Raw genomic sequence first — 22,083 nt, forward strand, 5'->3', positions numbered from 1 at the left:
GCAGACGATGACGTCACCCGTTGATGAATCCTCACATCCTCACATTATTGTTAATGGGAGCCTCCAACAAAAAGAGCTATTCGGACCGAGAAAACAACAATTTCCCCATTAATTTGAGCGAGGATGAAAGATTCGTGTTTGAGGATATTGATAGCGATGGACTAGAAAAAAAAAAAAAAGCGCGATTGCATTGGGACAGATTCAGATGTTTTTAGACACATTTACTAGGATAATTCTGGGAAATCCCTTATCTTTCTATTGTGTTGCTAGTGTTTTAGTGAGTTAAATAGTACCTGATAGTCGAAAGGGTGTGTCCACAGATGTCTTGAGGCCAGTGTCTGATTGAAGTCGACGGCAGCTGTATGGACGGCATAAGCTCAGCTGATCTCCGGTAAGTGGCGACTTTTTAACCACAATTTTCTCACCGAAAACTGCTGGTTGACATTTGGTCGGGATCCATGTTCGCTTGACCGCTCTGATCCATAGTAAAGTTTGACCTCCGGGAATTTTAAACAAGGAATCACCGTGTGTTTGTGTGGCCAGAGGCTAAAGCTTCCCAACTCCATCTTTCTACTGTGACTTCTCCATTATGAATTGAACGAATTGCAAAAGATTCAGCAACACAGATGTCCCAAATACTGTGTAATTATGCGGTTAAAGCAGACGACTTTTAGCTGTGTGTGTGCGCAGCGCTAATATTTCCTAACAGTCCGTGAGGTCACGCGTACACGTCAGCATTCCGCAACGTTTTCAACAGGACACTTAGCGGGAAATTTGAAATTGCAATTTAGTAAACTAAAAAGGCCGTATTGGCATGTGTTGCAATGTTAATATTTCATCGTTGATATATAAACTATCAGACTGCGTGGTCGGTAGTAGTGGGTTTCAGTAGGGCTTTAAAAGTACATTTAACAAACTCCAAATGTTTACGATCTGATATACTCAAATATTTGAGTTTATGAACTCCAAAAATATGTGGCAACTGATTGCCTCACTTTTTTTGAGTTCTGCTGATTTATTCGGGTTTACAGTGCGTGTCAAGTCTATACTGATACCGCGAGTGGTATCGACCTAATCGGTGCTTGGATTGCCCCTCCCACCGGTACCACCTGCAGTGATGGCGAAAGTCGCGCACAGCTGAGTCGAGTCGAGAAGGACTAGCGCCGCCATGCTCGCTGTAGTCGGCCTGCTGGCTTGCGTCTTCGGCGTGTTCGCTCTCCCACGCGCGGAGGCCCCGTCCGGCCAGGAGCGGCTCCTCCTCTCCGCTCTGGGTCTCTCCGAGCGGCCGCGGCTCACCGACGTCCCCCGGGCCCGGCGCCACGTGCCCCCCGCGCTCTGGAAGATGTTCCGGAGGTCGGACCTGCAAGCCCAAGCCCAGGAGAGCGACCCGTGCACGGTGTCAGAGTACGGCGTCCGCGGCAACATCATCCGATACGTGCAAGACCAAGGTAGGCCTGCCGGATCCTGATCAGGAGCAGCAGTTAATTCAATTGTGAAAGTTAGAAGTCACGTTTTTGAAGTTGTTACAGGGCCGACCCGAGACTTTGTGTGGCCCTCAACTAGCGCATGGCCCAATTTTGCTCTTAAATAGTGCTTATTTGTCATAGTTATAATCAAAAAGCCCACAATATTCACGTCTTTGTTCGTTATCATTAATATTGTTTAGATCAGGGGTCTCAAACTCAATTTACCTGGGGGCCACTGGATGCAGAAACTGGGTGAGGCTGCACCTCAAGAAAATATTTCTTAAAAAAAATCTAACATGCACTTTTTAATGACTTCACCTTCTTTGAATGGCTTTCCCGCCCTCGCATAATACTTGCCAACTCTCGCAATCTTTCCGGGAAACACCCAAATATGAGTTTTCACCCGGACAACAATATTAGTGGCGTGCCATGATGGCATTGCCTTTAGCGTCCTCTACAACTTGCCGTCTCGTCTGCTTTTCCACCGTACAAATAGTGTGCCGGCCCAGTCATATATTGCATCAGGCTTCTGCAGACCCACGGAAGTGACTGCAGGACATACTTGATCAACAGCCACACAGGTCACACTGAGGGTGGCCGTATAAAAAACGTTATCACTGTTACAAATATGCGCCACACTGTGAACCCACACCAAACAAGAATGACAAATATATTTTGGGAGAACATCCGCACCGTAACACAACATAAACACAACATAAACACAACGGAAAAAAACCCCAGAATCCAATGCAGCCCTAACTCTTCCGGGCTACAATAGTTGGGAGGGCGGGGGTGTATATTGTACCCCGGACGAGTTAGTGCTGCATTGGATTCTGGGTATTAGTTCTGTTGTGTTTATGTTGTGTTACGGTGCGGATGTTCTCCAAAATGTGTTTGTCATTGTTGTTTGGTGTGGGTTCACAAATTGTCGCATATTTGTAACAGTGTTAAAGTTGTTTATACGCCCACCCTCAGTGTGACCTGTATGACTGTTGATCAAGTATGCCGTGCAATCGCTTACTGCGTCTATACAGAAGCCAAATCCAACACGTGGCTGGGCTGGCACGTTATTTGTACAAGTTTTAGAGGACGCTAGAGGCAGTGCCTCCACGGTGCCCCTTCAATATTATTGTTCGGGTGAAATTCGGGAGAATGATTACCCTTGGAGGGGCACTGAAAATTGGGAGTTATCCGGAAAAAATTGAGGGTATACAAGTATGACGCTGTAAATCGCCATTCATTTAAAACTTGCAGGCCGCACCAACATTACATTTTCATATTAAGGTGTGGGCCGCAAAATAACGTCATGCGGGCCGCGGGCCACGTGTTTGAGACCCCTGGTTTGGATTGTGTTTTTTTAACCACTGTGAGATTATGTAATTTCACCTAATTAGGACAAGCGGTAGAAAATGGAAAAATGGATAGGTTGAAAATAATTTTTGCACTCAAGTAATTATATACCGTTTATAATGTGCCGTTGTTGAGTGTCTGTACTGTGTAGAGCAGGGGTCTCAAACTCAATTTACCTGTGGGCTGTTGTAGACACTACCAATGTGAGCAATTTGCAAAATGTGCAACCGCATTTTACAAATTTGTATGATGCGCAATAGAGATGCGCGGTTTGCAGTCTCATCCGCGGAGTCCGCGGATAAACCGCGGGTCGGGCGGGTGACATGACGAAAAAATTGATTTTAATTAGATCCGGGCGGGTGGCGGTTGAATCATCCGGAAATATTTGATATACATGGTTCTGGGATCGGTATCCATTGCCATTCAAAGAGCCATTTAAGACCCATGTCACAAAGCGAAGAAGACGATAGGAGACGCTAATATTCTCTAGAATGACTACCGGCAGTCACCCAGATAATAAGTATTAGGGCGTGCTATGAAGTCATTGACTTTGTCGCCTTCTACAACATATACGATCTGCTTGTCAGTCCAGCATCATGTTGTGTGTGGCTTCCACAGTCACACGCACACGACTGCAGGGCATACTGGGTGACACAGACTACACTAATGGTTGTGATATAAACAATTTTAACACTCTTAGTAATATGCGCCACGCTCTGAAGCCACACCAAACAAGATTGACAAACACATTTCGGGAGGACATCCTCCCAGTAACATAAAAGCAACACAACAAATACCCAGAATCCTTTGTATCCATGACATATCCTGACTATTTTTTTACACCCCGCTAGCAGCAAACCCCGCCACCCCCATTCGCGAGAACTTAAGCGGCTCCAATTGTCTTCGTTACTCTGTGAAACGGGTTTAAACAGCTCTGTGAGTGGTAAAGGTGGCCAACCTCTGATGTATTTCAGCGGGTGGGCGGATACGTTTCTGATAAAATGTTGGTTCGGGTGGATGGCAGGTGGATGACGACTTTGGTGACGCGGTTGCGGATGATATAATTGCCTACCCGCACATCTCTAATGCGCAATCTTTTTGCAAATTGCTTCCAGCTATATATTTGAATAATGTTTGGTGCACATTTTGCAAATCAATGGGCGCAAATGCATGTTTTTGGTGTCAAAATAATGTATTAAATACTTATCTATTCATTTGTAGTCGGGACAATATAGCTGAGTATTGCTCTCAAATCAGTCCAACCCTAACCCTAACCCTAACCACTATACAGTGTACATCCACGACTAAACTACTGACTAAACTACTACCACAACTTGATTTACTATTTATAAAATATGATAATGTAGGTTTACTGGCTAAAACCATCCACAAAATCTCGTCTTAAATCTCGTCTTGCAATATGCAAATTGCTTGCGCACAATGGAAATTACGTATAATTTGCAAAGTGCGCGAGATTGGTGAAATGCTTACAACAGGGCCACTGGATGCAGAGTCTGAGTGAGGCTGGACTGCAAGAAAAGATTTCTTAAAAAAAATGTTGCATACTCCTCAGCATGTCTAAAGACGTTTTAATGTGTATCCCTTGTGCACCGCAACTTTCTCTGTGCAAATAAGACACGTGCTCGACAAAAAAATTTTGCATCAGCCACTTTTCCTGGAATTGTCTTTGCTCATTACTAACCTTTCTCTTAACTGCAGGCTTTGAAAAAGACCTGTTTGGGGTTGTGGGATATATTTGTATTTAGCCGACGCATGTAGAATAATGTTATTCCCGCAATGTGTCGTCCCACTTTTCCTCGCTACAGCAACACAGCGGTCAGCGGATATTAGCCGGGAAAGTACCGGGATAGCGAGCGCAAAAAAGTGATGGCTCCCGGATTGTTATCCGTCGTCCTGGAGAAATATATGTAGTGTTCGTGGTAGGCAATGCAAATTAAACAATAAAAAACACAAATAACTGTTTCAATTGGTCCAGGTTATCGGGGACTGTTACTACAGACGAACAGGTGTTGCGGTGTGACTGTAGCCATGCACGTAAGAAAGCCCTCGTCTCCATGGCAACGTCTCTGTCGCTTTCACTCATTTGCCGCTTTTCCACTAACGCAGGGGTAGGCAACCCAGAACGTTGAAAGAGCCATTTTGGACCCAAATAACACAACGCTGTCAAGCGCCATTCATATAAAACTTGTGGGCCGCACTAACATCAAACTTTCATATTAACGTGGGGGCCTCAAAATAATGTCTCGGGTCGTGTGTCTGAGACAACAGGTCTAGAGCTCGGCAGAGTAACAATGTTATACCATTCCATGTCAGTAAATGACAGCCGGTAAGTAATGGCTTTGTAGCTCTCGGGAACACGCAGTGTCATGATCCCAATATGCAGACTACAGCGGGAGGCAGCATGCAGGTAAAAAGGTATCTAATGCTTAAACCAAAAATAGAAGGCGAGTTCCCCTAAAGAAAATGCATTGAAGCTTAGGCATGGCTGTGCAAAACGAAACTCAAACTGAACTGGCTGCAAAGTTAACAAAACACAAAATGCTGGACGACAGCAAAGACTTACAGCTTGGGGAGCAGAGACGGCGTCCACAAAGTACACCCGAACATGACATGACAATCGACAATGTCCCCACAAAGAAGAAAAGTGTCCACACTACTTAAATAGTCTTGTTTGCGAAACCAAAGCAGGTGCGAGGAATAGCGCTCAAGGAAGATATGAAACTGCAACAGGAAATACCAACACAACAGGAAAAACACCAAAATAGGAGCGCAAGACAAGGACTAAAACACTACACACAGAAAAACACCAAAAAACTCTAGATATTTCACGGCGTGATGTGACAGTACACCTACTTTGAGACAAGAGCTATAGTGATGCATGCTTCGTTATGGTTTAAAGGCCTACTGAAACCCACTACTACCGACCACGCCGTCTGATAGTTTATATATCAATGGTGAAATATTAACATTGCAACACATGCCAATACGGCCGGTTTAGTTTACTAAATTGCAATTTTAAATTTCCCGCGGAGTTTCCTGTTGAAAAGGTGGAATGATGACGCGTGTTTGTGACGTTATTGGTTGGAGCGGACATATTAGCGCAGCACCACTTGCGGCTAAAAGTCGTCTCTTTTCATCGCGCAATTACACAGTATTTTGGAAATCTGTGTTGCTGAATCTTTTGCAATTTGTTCTATTACTAATGGAGAAGACAAAGTAGAAATACAGAGGTGGGAAGCTTTAGCCTTTAGCTACACAAACACACGGTGTTTCTTTGTTTAAAATTCCCGGAGGTGAAGCTTTACTATGGATCAGAGCGGTCAAGCGAACATGGTTCCCGACCACTTGTCAACCGTCAGGTTTCGGTGAGAAAATTGTGGTAAAAAGTCACCTCTTACCGGAGATCAGCGGAGCCAGCATCCTCCTGCTGCCGTGACTTCTCTCAGAGACTGTGGCGTCAAAACACCCGTGGCCACACCCCTCCGAATATCAGGTACCATTTAACTCACTAAAACACTAGCAACACAATAGAAAGATAAGGGATTTCCCAGAATTATCCTAGTAAATGTGTCTAAAAACATCTGAATCGCTCCCAATGCAATCGCCTTTTTTTTTTCCTAGTCCTTCGCTATCAATATCCTCATCCACAAATCTTTCATCCTCGCTCAAATCAATGGGGAAATTGTCGTTTTCTCGGTCCGAATAGCTCTTGCTGCTGGAGGCTCACATTATAAACAATGTGAGGATCTGAGGAGCCCTGACACCGGTGACGTCATCGTCTGCTACTTCCGGTAAAGGCAAGGCTTTTTTATCAGCACCAAAAGTTGCGAACTTTATCGTGGATGTTCTCTACTAAATCCTTTCAGCAAAAATATGGCAATATCGCGAAATGATCAAGTATGACACATAGAATGGACCTGCTATCCCCGTTTAAATAAGAACATCTAATTTCAGTAGGTCTTTAAACTCATATCCAACAATTGCGAGAATTACTTTTTATTGTCAATACCGGCTACTTAGTTTTGTTTTTTAATGATTTCTGCTTGTTGTGTGCCTCAGAATTATTTCAATGAAAAAAATGTGTGTTGGCTCAAAAAAGGTTGAAAAACACTGGTTTAGATAAGTCTTCAGTGGCACCATTAGGCCATGTTAGGCCCTCCTTAAAATGTTCTTAACCCCCCTGCCCCCCCAAAATTATTGTTGTATTTTTTTTAAAAGTCCAATTTTAGCTGAGATAGGCACCAGCGCCCCCTGCAACCCCAAAAGGGAATAAGCGGTAGTAAATGGATGGATGGATAATGGATGTTTTTTTTTTGTCTTTACAAAATAGCCAGAATGTGAGTTTTAATAATCATGCAAGTTTCCCTTTACAGATTGATGTAGCATTATCACTAATAATAATAAAACATTGTTATTGAAATTATTAATTTCTAGTGCCTCTTTTGGGGGTTAAGAGGAACTGCATTTTGGAGGGAATTTTTTTTATCATTCATAATCCTTATGTGAGACAAGAACATGTGTTTTTCTTTTTATGCATTCTAAATCGCAAATAAACGCTAGCAAAAGTCAGGTATTAATGGAGGTAATGGGAGTCTAAAGTTGTCCAGATAAAAATATTTTGGTACCGGTACCAAAACGTATATTGATACTTTCAAAATAAAGACGACCCCAAAAATTGTTTTTGGCTTTATTTTAACAGAAAATCTTACAATACATTAAACGTATGTTTCCTATTGCACTCAAAAAACTATTTTAGAAGGCTTAAATAAACATTGTGCTTCACGCACACTTTTATAAACCAGTAGAATTGCCTTTTTTTTTTTTTGCAATTATGGGCCGGCCCTGAATAACATGTTTTTATGTAATTGTAGAGTTTAAAATGTCACGTTTGAGGTTGTCCAACTGTTTTTTTTTGCCATGTACCACCTCGGTAAAGACTTATCTCTGCAAGTACCAGCAAAATGACAACATTAAAATACAGTAGTCTAGTAGACCTAAGTATTCATTAAGTACCACCATAATGATAACAATAAAATACAGTAGTGTAATAGACCTAAGTATTATTTAAGTACCACCATAATGGAAACATTAAAATACAGTAGTATGGTAGACCTAAGTATTCATTAAGTACACCATAATGACCAGCATAAAATACAGTAGTGTAGTACACCTAAGTATTCATAAGTACCACCATAATTCTTTAACAATTACATTTAATCTACATTAGGCGTAGTTTGAACAGTAACACTGTGTTTGAATATTTAATAAGTGCTTCTTTGGCATACCACCAGATGGAGCCAGGTTTATGTACCACACTTTCAGAGTTGCTGTGTTGGATTATTGGGAAAAACACAACTTTTGCAGCTGTAAGGCAAAGAAATGATTGATGTGTTTGTGTGAACACAGGCAGGCTGGTGCCGGGTCAAGGGGGGTTGTGTGCGGCCTGCGTGGACCAGCATCTCTTCTTCAACATGTCTGTTCTGGAGTCGACGGAGGTGTTGTCCCTGGCCCGGTTGCACGTGCACTTCCTGTGGCGGTCCGGCAGTCCTGCGGCGCTGCTTCAAGCTCCTCCCACTGTCAGCGCGGTTATATACAAAGTGGTCCAGTCCACGCTGAAAGGCGCCGATCCCCGCGCCAACCGTCGGCTGCTACTGTCGCAGTCGGTCCAGCTGCGTCCGGAACCGGTCTCCGTCACCTTGGACGTTACCCCACTGGCCGATTCCTGGCGCCGGCCAGCCCGCAACTACGGCCTGCTGCTGGAGCTGCGTCCTCTCGGGGCCAACTCACAGGAGCCTCAACCCCCGCCGGATTCCACCGTGCTTCTTGTCCAGGCCTCGCTGGTTGCGGTGTCGCTCAACCCGCACCAGTGCCGGTCCCGGCAGAGGAGGAGCGCCGCCCGCCCACAGGTATCGCCCAGCAACGTGTGCAAGGCACGCCGCCTCTACATCGACTTCAAGGACGTGGGCTGGCAGGACTGGATCATCGCCCCTCAGGGCTACCTCGCCAACTACTGTCACGGGGAGTGCCCCTTCCCACTCAGCGAAAGCCTCAACGGAACCAACCACGCCATCCTGCAGACCCTGGTCCACTCTCTGGACCCGCACGGAACGCCGCAGCCCTGCTGTGTCCCCATCCGCTTCTCGCCGGTCTCCATGCTGTACTACGACAACAACGACAACGTGGTGCTGCGTCACTACCAGGACATGGTGGTAGATGAGTGCGGCTGTAGATGACCGCCAGCACCGGCGCCGCAAACTTTTGTGTGTTGACCATAAAGTGTGCATCGCAACTTCAATAAAGCTTCTCTGAATGAAACCACACAGGTTATTATTGATATGCATGACTGAAATAAAATAGACTCTAATCCAGGGGTGTCCAAACTACAGGCCGCCAGTCTCTTCAGTTCATCAAAGCAACGTGGAGTACTTTCAAATTCATCTTAATGACCAGGCGGTAGAGATGCGTGGATAGGCAATTATATCACCCGCATCCGCTTCACCAAACTCGTCATCCACCCGCCGTCCACCCGAACCAACATTTTATCAGGACCATACCCGCCCGCCAACCGCCCGCTGACATATATCAGAGGTCGGCCGCCTTTACCACTCACAGAGCTATTTAAACCTGTTTCACAGAGTAATAATGACAATTGGAGCCGCCAACGTTCTCACGACTATTCAATAGCGTTCATCCTGATGACAAGAATATGGGCGTGCTGTGAAACCATTGCCTTCGACACCTTCAACAACATTTAGAAACCGATTGTTGGTCCGGCAACATGTTATGTGCGGCTTCCGCAATCACACATACAAGATTGAAAGGCATACTGGGTGATACAGAGTACACTAATGGTTGTAATATAAACAACTTTAACACTTACTAATATGTGCCACGCTGTGAAGCCACACAATACAAGATTGACAAACACATTTCGGGAGAACATCCTCACAGTAACAACATAAACGCAACACAACAAAAACCCAGAATCCTTTGTATCCGTGATACTTCCTGAATATATTTTACACCCACGCGTCCACAACCCCGCCCACCTTACCGACGCCCAGGGGAGGGGGCGGGGGGTTTGCTGCTAGCGGGGTGTATAAAAATGGAACTGTCATGAATACAAAGGATTCTGGGTATTTGTTGTGTCGCGTTTATGTTGTGTTACTGTGAGGATGTTCTCCCGAAATGTGTTTGTCGTTCTTAATTGGTGTGGCTTCACAGTGTGGCGCATATTACTAAGAGTGTTAAAATTGTTTATATCACAACCATTAGTGTACTCTGTGTCACCAAGTATGCCTTGCAGTCGTGTGCGTGTTGCTGCGGAAGCCACACACAACATGATGCTAGACTGACAAGCAGATCGTACATGCTGTAGAAGGTGACAAAGCCAATGGCTTCATAGCACGCCCTAACATGTATTATCTAGGTGACTACCGGCAGTCATTCAAGAGAATAATAGCGTCTCCAATTCTCTTCTTCACTTGTTTATTTGTGATTGATTACAAAACTTTAAGAAGGTCGTCACGGAAATAAGGTAGAAGTCAAACTTTCACATACTCTTAATGTCCACTTATATATCCATCATATGAATGTGCACACACACACTCTTAATATTCATTATATATCCATTATGTTATATATCATACGTGCACACACATATACATACATAGATGTGTGTGTGTGTATATATATATATATATATATATATATATATATATATATATAAATGGGTTGTACTTGTATAGCGCTTTTCTACCTTCAAGGTACTCAAAGCGCTTTGACACTACTTCCACATTTACCCATTCACACACACATTCACACACTGATTGAGGGAGCTGCCATGCAAGGCGCCGACCAGCACCCATCAGGAGCAAGGGTGAAGTGTCTTGCTCAGGACACAACGGACGTGACAAGGTTGGTACTAGGTGGGATTTGAACCAGGGCCCCTCGGGTTGCGCACGGCCACTCTCCCACTGCGCCACGCCGTCTATATATATATATATATATATATATATATATATATATATATATATATATATATATATATATATATATATATATATACACACACACACACACACGTATATATATATATATATATACACACACACACGTATATATATATATATACACACATATATATGTATACACATATGTAATTTTATTTTTATATATATATATATATACACTGCCAAAAGTATTTGGTGACCCTATCAAATGATCAGAATCAGGTGTCCTAATCACTCGGCCCGGCCACAGGTGTATAAAATCAAGCACTTCGGCATGGAGACTGTTTCTACAAACATCTGTGAAAGAATGGGCCGCTCTCAGGAGCTGAGTGATTCCCAGCCTGGAACTGTCATAGGATGGCACCTGTGCAAAAAATCCAGTCGTGAAATTTCCTCGCTCCTAAATATTCCGAAGTCAACTGTCTGCTTTATTACAAGAAAATGGAAGAGTTTGGGAACAACAGCAACTTAGCTACGAAGTGGTAGGCCACGTAAACTGACGGAGAGGGGTCAACGGATGCTGTAGCCCATATTGCAAAGAGGTCACCGACTTTCTGCACAGTCAGTTGCTACAGAGCTCTAAACGTCATGTGACCTAATTAGCCCAAGTACAGTACGCAGAGAGCTTCATGGAATGGGTTTCCATGGCCGGCAGCTGCATCTAAGCCATACATCAAGTCCCCTGCAAACCGTTGGATGCAGTGGTGTAAAGCACATCGCTACTGGACTCTAGAGAAGTGGAGACGCCTTCTCTGGTGTGATGAATCATGCTCTTCCATCTGGCAATCTGATGGACGTGTCTGGGTTTGAAGTTTGCCAGGAGAACGGTACATTTCGGACTGTGTTGTACCGAGTGTGAAATTTGGTGGAGGAAGAATTATGGTGTGGGATTTTTTTTCAGGAGTTGGGCAAACCCCTTAGTTCCAGTGAAAGGATCTTTGAATGCTCCAGGATACCAAAACATTTTGGACAGTTCCATGCTTCCAACCTTGTGGGAACAGTTTGGAGCAGGCTCCTTCCTCTTGCAACATGACTGTGCATCAGTGCACAAAACAAAGTACATAAAGACATGAATGACAGAGTCTGGTGTGGATGAACATGCCTGGCCTGCACCGAGTCCTGACCTGAACCCGATAGAACACCTTTTGCAGGGCTGGCCTATGGCATAAACACTCTGTGGTGTTTAGGGACACAACCACTAGGGGGATCACATGATCAAGTCCTGAGCTTTAGTTAAAAATTGTTTTTATTTAGTTTAGATTCAATCATGAAATACAACTATGTACAAGTTGAGATAAAATCAAGTTTGCTGTCGAAGTTCAAGAATAACTGTGGTGCGTTCAAGGAACCTTGATTAAAGTTTGAAACAGAGGTCTCAGTAGTTATCGACCAGGGAGACTTAGCCCCCAGTAGATGCACTAACACTAGTTACAATGTATATCATCCACTAATGATATAGCAAGAAAAACTTTACATATAAATATGTTTAAAGTGAATTTTAATGTGATTATTAAAAGTCACATTCTGGCTACGTACAATACATTTCCATCCATCCATCCATCATCTTCCGCTTATCCGAGGTCGGGTCGCGGGGGCAGCAGCCTAAGCAGGGAAGCCCAGACTTCCCTCTCACCAGCCACTTCGTCTAGCTCTTCCCGGGGGATCCCGAGGCGTTCCCAGGCCAGCCGGGAGACATAGTCTTCCCAACTTGTCCTGGGTCTTGCCCGTGGCCTCCTACCGGCTGGAGGTGCCCTAAACACCTTCCTAGGGAGGCGTTCGGGTGGCATCCTGACCAGATGCCCGAGCCACCTCATCTGGCTCCTCTCGATGTGGAGGAGCAGCGGCTTTACTTTGAGTTCCTCCCGGATGACAGAGCTTCTCACCCTATGTCTAAGGGAGAGCCCCGCCACCCGGCGGAGGAAACTCATTTCGGCCGCTTGTACCCGTGATCTTATCCTTTCGGTCATGACCCAAAGCTCATGACCATAGGTGAGGATGGGAACGTAGATCGATCGGTAAATTGAGAGCTTTGCCTTCCGGCTCAGCTCCTTCTTCCCCACAACGGAACGATACAACGTCCGCATTACTGAAGACGCCGCACCGATCCGCCTGTCGATCTCACGATCCACTCTTCCCCCACTCGTGAACAAGACTCCTAGGTACTTGAACTCCTCCACTTGGGGCAGGGTCTCTTCCCCAACCCGGAGATGGCACTCCACCCTTTTCCGGGAGAGAACCATGGACTCGGACTTGGAGGTGCTGATTCTCATTCCAGTCGCTTCACACTCGGCTGCGAACCGATCCAGTGAGAGCTGAAGATCCCGACCAGATGAAGCCATCAGGACCACATCATCTGCAAAAAGCAGAGACCCAATCCTGCGGCCACCAAACCTTGAACCCCTCAACGCCTTGGCTGCGCCTAGAAAGTCTGTCCATAAAAGTTATGAACAGAATCGGTGACAAAGGACAGCCTTGGCGGAGTCCAACCCTCACTGGAAACGTGTCCGACTTACTGCCAGGAATGCGGACCAAGCTCTGACACTGATCATACAGGGAGCGGACCGCCACAATAAGACAGTCCGGTACCCCATACTCTCTGAGCACTCCCCACAGGACTTCCCGAGGGACACGGTCGAATGCCTTCTCCAAGTCCACAAAGCACATGTAGACTGGTTGGGCAAACTCCCATGCACTCTCAAGAACCCTGCCGAGAGTATAGAGCTGGTCCACAGTTCCACGACCAGGACGAAAACCACACTGTTCCTCCTGGATCCGAGGTTCGACTATCCGGCGTAGCCTCCTCTCCAGTACACCTGAATAAACCTTACCGGGAAGGCTGAGGAGTGTGATATCACGATAGTTGGAACACACCCTCCGGTCCCCCTTCTTAAAGAGAGGGACCACCACCCCGGTCTGCCAATCCAGAGGTACCGCCCCCGATGTCCACGCGATGCTGCAGAGTCTTGTCAACCAAGACAGCCCCACAGCATCCAGAGCCTTAAGGAACTCCGGGCGGGTCTCATCTACCCCCGGGGCCTTGCCGCCAAGGAGCTTTTTGACTACCTCAGCAACCTCATCCCCAGAAATATGAGAGCCCACCACAAATTCCCCAGGCACCGCTTCCTCAAAGGAAGACGTGTTGGTGGGATTGAGGAGGTCTTCGAAGTATTCCTTCCACCGATCCACAACATCCGCAGTCGAAGTCAGCAGAACACCATCCGCACCATACACGGTGTTGATAGTGCACTGCTTCCCCTTCCTGAGGCGGCGTATGGTGGTCCAGACCGCTTCGAAGCCGTCCGGAGGTCGTTTTCCATGGCTTCCCCGAACTCTTCCCATGTCCGAGTTTTTGCCTCCGCGACCGCTAAAGCTGCACACCGCTTGGCCCGTCGGTACCCGTCCACTGCCTCCGGAGTCCTATGAGCCAAAAGAACCTGATAGGACTCCTTCTTCAGTTTGACGGCATCCCTCACTCCTGGTGTCCACCATCGGGTTCTGGGATTACCACCACGACTGGCACCAACAACCTTGCGGCCACAGCTCCAATCATCCGCCTCGACAATAGAGGTTCGGAACATGGTCGACTCGGACATGTTCAAAGTTCTCCCGGAGGTGTGAATTGAAACTCTCTCTGACAGGAGACTCTGCCAGACGTTCCCAGCAGACCCTCACAATGCGCTTGGGCCTGCCAGGTCTGTCCGGCATCCTCCCTCACCATCGCAGCCAACTCACCAGCAAGTGGTGATCAGTAGAAAGCTCCGCCCCTCTCTTCACCCGAGTGTCCAAAACATGAGGCCGCAAATCAATCAATGTTTACTTATATAGCCCTAAATCACTAGTGTCTCAAAGGGCTGCACAAACCACTACGACATCCTCGGTAGGCCCACATAAGGGCAAGGAAAACTCACACCCAGTGGGACATCGGTGACAATAATGACCCAGTGGGACGTCGGTGTCAATGATGACTATGAGAACCTTGGAGAGGAGGAAAGCAATGGATGTCGAGCGGGTCTAACATAATACTGTGAAAGTTCAATCCATAATGGATCCAACACAGTCGCGAGAGTCCAGTCCAAAGCGGATCCAACACAGCAGCGAGAGTCCCTTTCACAGCGGAGCCAGCAGGAAACCATCCCAAGCGGAGGCGGATCAGCAGCGCAGAGATGTCCCCAGCCGATACACAGGCGAGCAGTACATGGCCACCGGATCGGACCGGACCCCCTCCACAAGGGAGAGTGGGACATAGGAGAAAAAGAAAAGAAACGGCAGATCAACTGGTTTAAAAAGGGTGTCTATTTAAAGGCTAGAGTATACAAATGAGTTTTAAGGTGAGACTTAAATGCTTCTACTGTGGTGGCATCTCGAACTGTTACCGGGAGGGCATTCCAGAGTACTGGAGCCCGAACGGAAAACGCTCTATAGCCCGCAGACTTTATTTGGGCTTTGGGAATCACTAATAAGCCGGAGTCCTTTGAACGCAGATTTCTTGCCGGGACATATGGTACAATACAATCGGCAAGATAGGATGGAGCTAGACCGTGTAGTATTTTATACGTAAGTAGTAAAACCTTAGAGTCACATCTTAAGTGCACAGGAAGCCAGTGCAGGTGAGCCAGAACAGGCGTAATGTGATCAAACTTTCTTGTCCTTGTCAAAAGTCTAGCAGCCGCATTTTGTACCAACTGTAATCTTTTAATGCTAGACATGGGGAGACCCGAAAATAATACGTTACAGTAGTTGAGGCGAGACGTAACAAACGCATGGATAATGATCTCAGCGTCTTTAGTGGACAGAATGGAGCGAATCTTAGCGATATTACGGAGATGAAAGAAGGCCGTTTTAGTAACGCTTTTAATGTCTGACTCAAAGGAGAGAGTTGGGTCGAAGATAATACCCAGATTCTTTACCGTATCGCCTTGTTTAATTGTTTGGTTGTCAAATGTTAGAGTTGTATTATTAAATAGAGGTCGGTGTCTAGCAGGACCGATTATCAGCATTTCCGTTTTTTTGGCGTTGAGTTGCAAAAAGTTAGCGGACATCCATTGTTTAATTTCATTAAGACACGCCTCCAGCTGACTACAATCCGGCGTGTTGGTCAGCTTTAGGGGCATGTAGAGTTGGGTGTCATCAGCATAACAGTGAAAGCTAACACCGTATTTGCGTATGATGTCACCTAGCGGCAGCATGTAGATGCTGAAGAGTGCAGGGCCAAGGACCGAACCCTGGGGAACTCCACACGTTACCTTAACGTAGTCCGAGGTCACATTGTTATGGGAGACACACTGCATCCTATCAGTAAGATAAGAGTTAAACCAAGACAGGGCTAAGTCTGACATACCAATTCGTGTTTTGATACGTTCTAATAAAATATTATGATCGACAGTATCGAAAGCAGCGCTAAGATCGAGGAGCAGCAACATAGATGACGAATCAGAATCCATCGTTAGCAATAGATAATTTGTCATTTTTGCCAGGGCTGTCTCCGTGGAGTGATTTGCCCTGAAACCGGATTGAAAGGTTTAACATAGATTGTTAGACGCTAAGTGTTCATTTAACTGCTCCGCAACAATTTTTTCGAGGATTTTTGAAATAAAGGGAAGGTGAGACACCGGTCGGTAGTTTACCATGAGGTCAGGATCGAGGTTAGGTGTTTTAAGAAGAGGATGAATAACCGCTTTTTTGAATGCTAGGGGAACAGTGCCCGAAGAAAGAGATACGTTTATAATATTTAGCACTGATGGACCTAATAATACAAAGAGCTCCTTGATCAGTTTCCCAGGAAGAGGGTCAAGTAAACATGTTGTTTGTTTTATTCCATTTACACGTTGTAACAATTCCTCTAATGTTATTTCCTCAAAACGAGAGAAACTATTTTGGAGGGCAGTATCCGCCGTATATACCATCGTATCAGTGTTAACAGAACCCCGTTGTAGCTGGGACGCATTGTCTTTAATCTCCTTTCTAATGACTTCAATTTTCTTACTAAAGAATTGCATAAAGTCATCAGCTGAGTGGGTGGAACTAATGGAAGTAGTCCTTTGTTGGGTTAGCGATGCTACCGTACTAAACAAAAATTTAGGATTGTTTTTATTACGGTGGATGAGATTTGAGTAATATTTAGCTTTAGCTAAGGTAAGCATGCGTTTATAAGGTATTAAACCATCACTCCATGCTTGATGGTGCACCTCAAGTTTAGTCGTGCGCCATTTGCGTTCCAGCTTTCTACATAATAATTTTTGAGCTCTAGTTTCTTTTGTAAACCACGGGGTACGCTTTTTTGGAGCCTTTTTTAACTTTAGCGGTGCTATGTTATCAATGGTTTCGCGCAGGGCGTCGTTAAAGTTGTAAGTGAGGTTATCAATAGAGCACACATATTTTGGGAATGGTGCCATTACCGAGAGCAGTAGGTCAGCAAGAGTTGTCGTTGTGGCCGTATTAATGTTGCGGCAGCTATAGCAGTTATTATTATTATTAGTTTGACGAACATGCGTCTGAACCTCGAATTTTATAAGGTAATGATCGGACAATACTTTAGTATACGGGAGTATCGTAACTTTGGAAACGGTGATACCCCTGACAAGCACTAGGTCTATCGTATTACCGTTGCGATGCGTGGGTTCATTTATTATTTGTGTGAGGCCACACCTATCAATTATAGTCTGGAGCGCTACGCACGGTGGTTCCAATGGGGTATTCATATGGATATTAAAGTCCCCCATTATGATTATATTATCGGCGTGTGTCACTAGATCAGCAACGAACTCTGATAATTCATTGATAAAGTCCGAATAGGGCCCTGGGGGGCGGTAGATAACAGCCAGGTGTAGAGGCAGCGGTGTGACAGACCTCATAGTAAGCACCTCAAACGATTTATATTTATTATTTATGTTAGGACTAAGGCTAAAGTTTTCTTTGTATATTAGTGCGACCCCCCCACCCCTTTTAAGAGGACGGGCAATATGCGCATGTGTAAAGTTAGGAGGACATGCCTCATTTAGCGCAAAAAAGTCATTTGGTTTAAGCCAGGTTTCGCTGAGACCGATGACGTTAAGATTGTTGTCTCTGATGATATCATTAACTAACAACGTTTTGGGAGACAATGATCTTATGTTTAAAAAACCTATATTATAGGTAGTGGGCTGTTTAAGGGAATTTTTGATCAAATTATCCGTAGTAGCAATATTAATAATGTTGTGTTTATTATGCCCAGTGCATTTAGTATAATTACGACCATATCTAGGAATTGATACGACGGGAATTTTCCGATTGTTTGATTGTTGCTTTGATAAACTGCACACATCATGGTTAGCCACCTCAGTAGAACACATGTTCCGATTGTTTGTTTGTTGCTTTGATAAACTGCACGCATCATAGTTAGCCACCTCAGTAAAACACATGTCCAACTCTGAAACAATCAAAGCAGAAAAAAATTGTTCTAATTTAACTGACTCCTTACCCAGACCAGTAGTCTCGCATCTTCCATTTAAATCCGGCTTCAGGATGGAGGGAAGTGGTGTTCTGTGGGGATTAGCCTTCTGCTTTGTTTTTAGCCCCGCTCGACATCCGCGTTTCAGATCACACCGCTGGCGTCTGCTCCGTAGACGGCCCCCGCTGCTTCTATACTCCGCTGCTTCACAGGCCGCCGAAATATTCCCGTGCTAGTTAGAAGGTCTAGCAAGCACGCGTCTATCAGTCCAAAACGGCCCGATATGTCCACATCCAGAAGTGTCTGGCGGTCGTACGTGATCGCGGAGTGACCACGATGTGAGCCAGCCATGAAGTTTGCAGAATTGTCCGATATTTTTGCCAAATGTTCCATCTTAGCAAAGTCGATCATGGAACTGCGGCCTAGGGTGTCCTGGTGCCAAGTGCACATATGGACACCCTTATGTTTGAACATGGTGTTTGTTATGGACAATCCGTGACGAGCACAAAAGTCCAATAACAAAACACCACTCGGGTTTAGATCCGGGCGACCATTCTTCCCAATCACGCCTCTCCGGGTTTCACTGTCGTTGCCAACATGAGCGTTGAAGTCCCCCAGTAGGACAAGGGAAACACCCGGGGGAGCACTTTCCAGTACTCCCTCGAGTGTACCCAAAAAGGGTGGGTACTCTGGACTGCTGTTTGGTGCGTAAGCACAAACAACAGTCAGGACCCGTCCCCCCACCCGAAGGCGGAGGGAAGCTACCCTCTCGTCCACTGGGTTGAACTTCAACGTGCAGGCTTTGAGCCGGGGGGCAACGAGAATTGCCACCCCAGCCCGTCGCCTCTCACTGCCGGCAACGCCAGAGTGGAAAAGAGTCCAGTCCCTCTCGAGAGAACTGGTTCCAGAGCCCTTGCTGTGCGTCGAGGTGAGTCCGACTATATCCAGCCGGAACTTCTCTACCTCGCGCACTAGCTCAGGCTCCTTCCCCCCCAGTGAGGTGACGTTCCACGTCCCAAGATCTAGCTTCTGTAGCCGAGGGTCGGAATACCAAGTGCCCTGCCTTCGGCTGTCGCCCAGCTCACAATGCACCCGACCTATATGGCCCCTCCTATGAGTGGTGAGCCCATAGTAGGGATGACCCACGTTGCCTCTTCGGGCTGTGCCCGGCTGGGCCCCATGGGGACAGGCCCGGCCACCAGGCGCTCGCCATCGTGCCCCAACTCCGGGCCTGGCTCCAGAGCGGGGCCCCGGTGACCTGCGTCCGGGCAAGGGAAATCTGAGTTCATTTTGTTGTAATTCCATAGAAGTCTTTGAGCTGCTCTTTGTCTGATCACTCACCTAGGACCTGTTTGTCTTGGGAGACCCTACCAGGGGGCATGAAAGCCCCCAGACAACATAGCTCCTAGGATCATTGGAACACGCAAACTCCTCTACCACGGTAAGGTAGCAGCTCAGAGAGGAGCGTACAATACATTTGTAAAAAATAAACAGAATAAAGGGGTTTTAAGAATATTTCTAGGCGCCTTTATCCCCCCTAAAAAGGTCTAATGATACTACTGTTGGTTTGCTGAATGAAAAACAATATTGATCAAACAAAGTCATAAACATGTAAAAAATGTAAGTGTTCTGATTACGGAGTGCGCCACCTAGTGTGCTGTTATTGCGTGTGGAAGACAGGCACGTACTGCATGTCATGTCAGGACCCGATTAGTACCGAAACGTCAACTCCATTTGTTTTACGGCAGTTCGGATCATTTCCGCCATCACTGTTGCTATGGTTTTCTTTTTTGTGATCTGTATTTCAATAACAATGTCATATGAAAGATGACATGCAATACGAAACAAACCTTAATACAGTACTACATTTTGAAACCGTACAGAAACCTGAACGATTTGCTCAGAAATCAAGTCTTTTTTACAACTTTATTTACATCAAATGTATACATTCACAATACTGTCTACTTTTTGTCATAAGTTAAAGGCCTACTGAAATGAGATTTTCTTATTTAAACGGGGATAGCAGGTCCACTCTATGTGTCATACTTGATCATTTCGCAAAATTGCCATATTTTTGCTGAAAGGATTTAGTAGAGAAGATCGACGAAAAACTTCACAACTTTTGGTTGCTGATAGAAAAGCCCTGCCTTTACCGAGTTGCAGGGCTCTACACATATTCACATTGTTTATAATGGGAGCCACCAGCAGTAAGAGCAATTCGGACCGAGAAAGCGACAATTTCCCCATTAATTTGAGCGATGATGAAAGATTTGTGAATTACGATATTGATAGTGAAAGACTACGAAAAAAAAAAAAGCGACGGCTCCGGGCGGCGGTAGTATGAGCATTTCAGATGTAATTACACACATTTATTAGGATAATTCTGGAAGATCCCTTATCTGCTTATTGTTTTAATAGTGTTTTAGTGAGATGGTAAAAACATACCTTGAGGTCGGATGGCTGCGGTGAACACGCGGTGTCTCAAAGAGAAGCCGAGGAGCCAAGCTCACAGCTGCCTTTTTTGACAGCTGCTGCAGGACGACGAATAATCCAATGATGTCTCCGGTAAGATATATATCACAATTTTCCCGTCCAAAAACATGCTGGTTGACGTTGAGAAATCATGTTCGCTTGACCGCGCTGCTTCACAACAAACAAAGAAACACCGGCTGTGTCTCGGTGCTAAAGACAGCTGCAATCCACCGCTTTCCACCAACAGCGTTGTTCTTTATAGTCTCCATTATTAAATGAACAAATTGCAAAAGATTCAGCAACACAGATGTCCAGAACCCTGTCTAATTATGTGGTTAAAGCAGACTACTTTTAGCCGCTAGTGGTGCAGCTGCTAATATTTCCTGACAGTCTTTGACGTCACGCGCACGCGTCATCAATCCGCGACGTTTTCAACAAGAAACTCGCGGGAAATTTAAAATTGCAATTTATTAAACTAAACCGGCAGTATTGGCATGTGTTGCAATGTTAACATTTCATCATTGATATATAAACTATCAGACTGCGTGGTCGGTAGTAGTGGGTTTCAGTAGGCCTTTAAAGTGCCTTGTTAAAAAAGATCAGTGGCGCCCCCGTGTGTCATTAATTTAAATGACAGAAGAGTGTAAGTGGTTGAAAATGTGGCAATAATAATCTTTTTTTTTTAATCTACCCATTGTACATGTTTTTATTCTTGTTCCGTTATACTCTCAGAGGCAAGCTTTTTTATACAAAACATTAATAAAACATTCAAATATCACAGTACATGACGTGGCACAAAAAAAACTTTGAGGAAGTGACGTAGTCGTTGTGCATGCGTCGACCGATCAGGTCTTGCTGCACAAATCGGGTAGTGAGACGTTAACAAATGAAGTTATTCTGCACTAAATGATATTCAACTGTAAATAGCCCACAATAAAAGGATAAATACACTTTTTATTTTATCTTTTATAATACTGAGTGACCTTTAGAGCTTCACGGTGGAAGAGGGGTTAGTGCGTCTGCCTCACAATATGAAGGTCCTGAGTAGTCTGGGGTTCAATCCCGGGCTCGGGATCTTTCTATGTGGAGTTTGCATGTCCTCCTCGTGAATGCGTGGGTTTAGTCCGGGTACTCCGCACTCTTTTTTTACGAAGCCACGCTGTTGTAACACTTGTCTTGCTGAAATAAGCAGGGGCATCCATGATAACGTTGCTTGGATGACAACATATGTTGCTCCAAAACCTGTATGTACCATTCAGCATTAATGGTGCTTTCACAGAAGTGTAAGTTACCCATGTCTTGGGCACTAATACACCCCCATACCATCACAGATGCT

The 22,083-nt window shown here is 45.3% G+C and overlaps 1 protein-coding gene across 1 annotated transcript; it reads left to right on the plus strand.

Annotated features, from left to right (window-relative positions):
* The first annotated feature begins 1,059 nt into the window (after positions 1-1,059).
* gdf3 (growth differentiation factor 3) lies at positions 1,060-9,152 on the plus strand. The gene is made up of 2 exons (XM_061878842.1): positions 1,060-1,448; positions 8,244-9,152. Exons 1-2 carry the CDS (start codon positions 1,169-1,171, stop codon positions 9,068-9,070), a joined length of 1,107 nt encoding a protein of 368 aa, XP_061734826.1. The 5' UTR covers positions 1,060-1,168; the 3' UTR covers positions 9,071-9,152.
* Positions 9,153-22,083: the final 12,931 nt, after the last annotated feature.

Source organism: Nerophis ophidion, linkage group LG19 (assembly GCF_033978795.1).
Source record: "Nerophis ophidion isolate RoL-2023_Sa linkage group LG19, RoL_Noph_v1.0, whole genome shotgun sequence".
In the NCBI taxonomy this organism is placed as follows: Eukaryota; Metazoa; Chordata; class Actinopteri; order Syngnathiformes; family Syngnathidae; genus Nerophis; species Nerophis ophidion.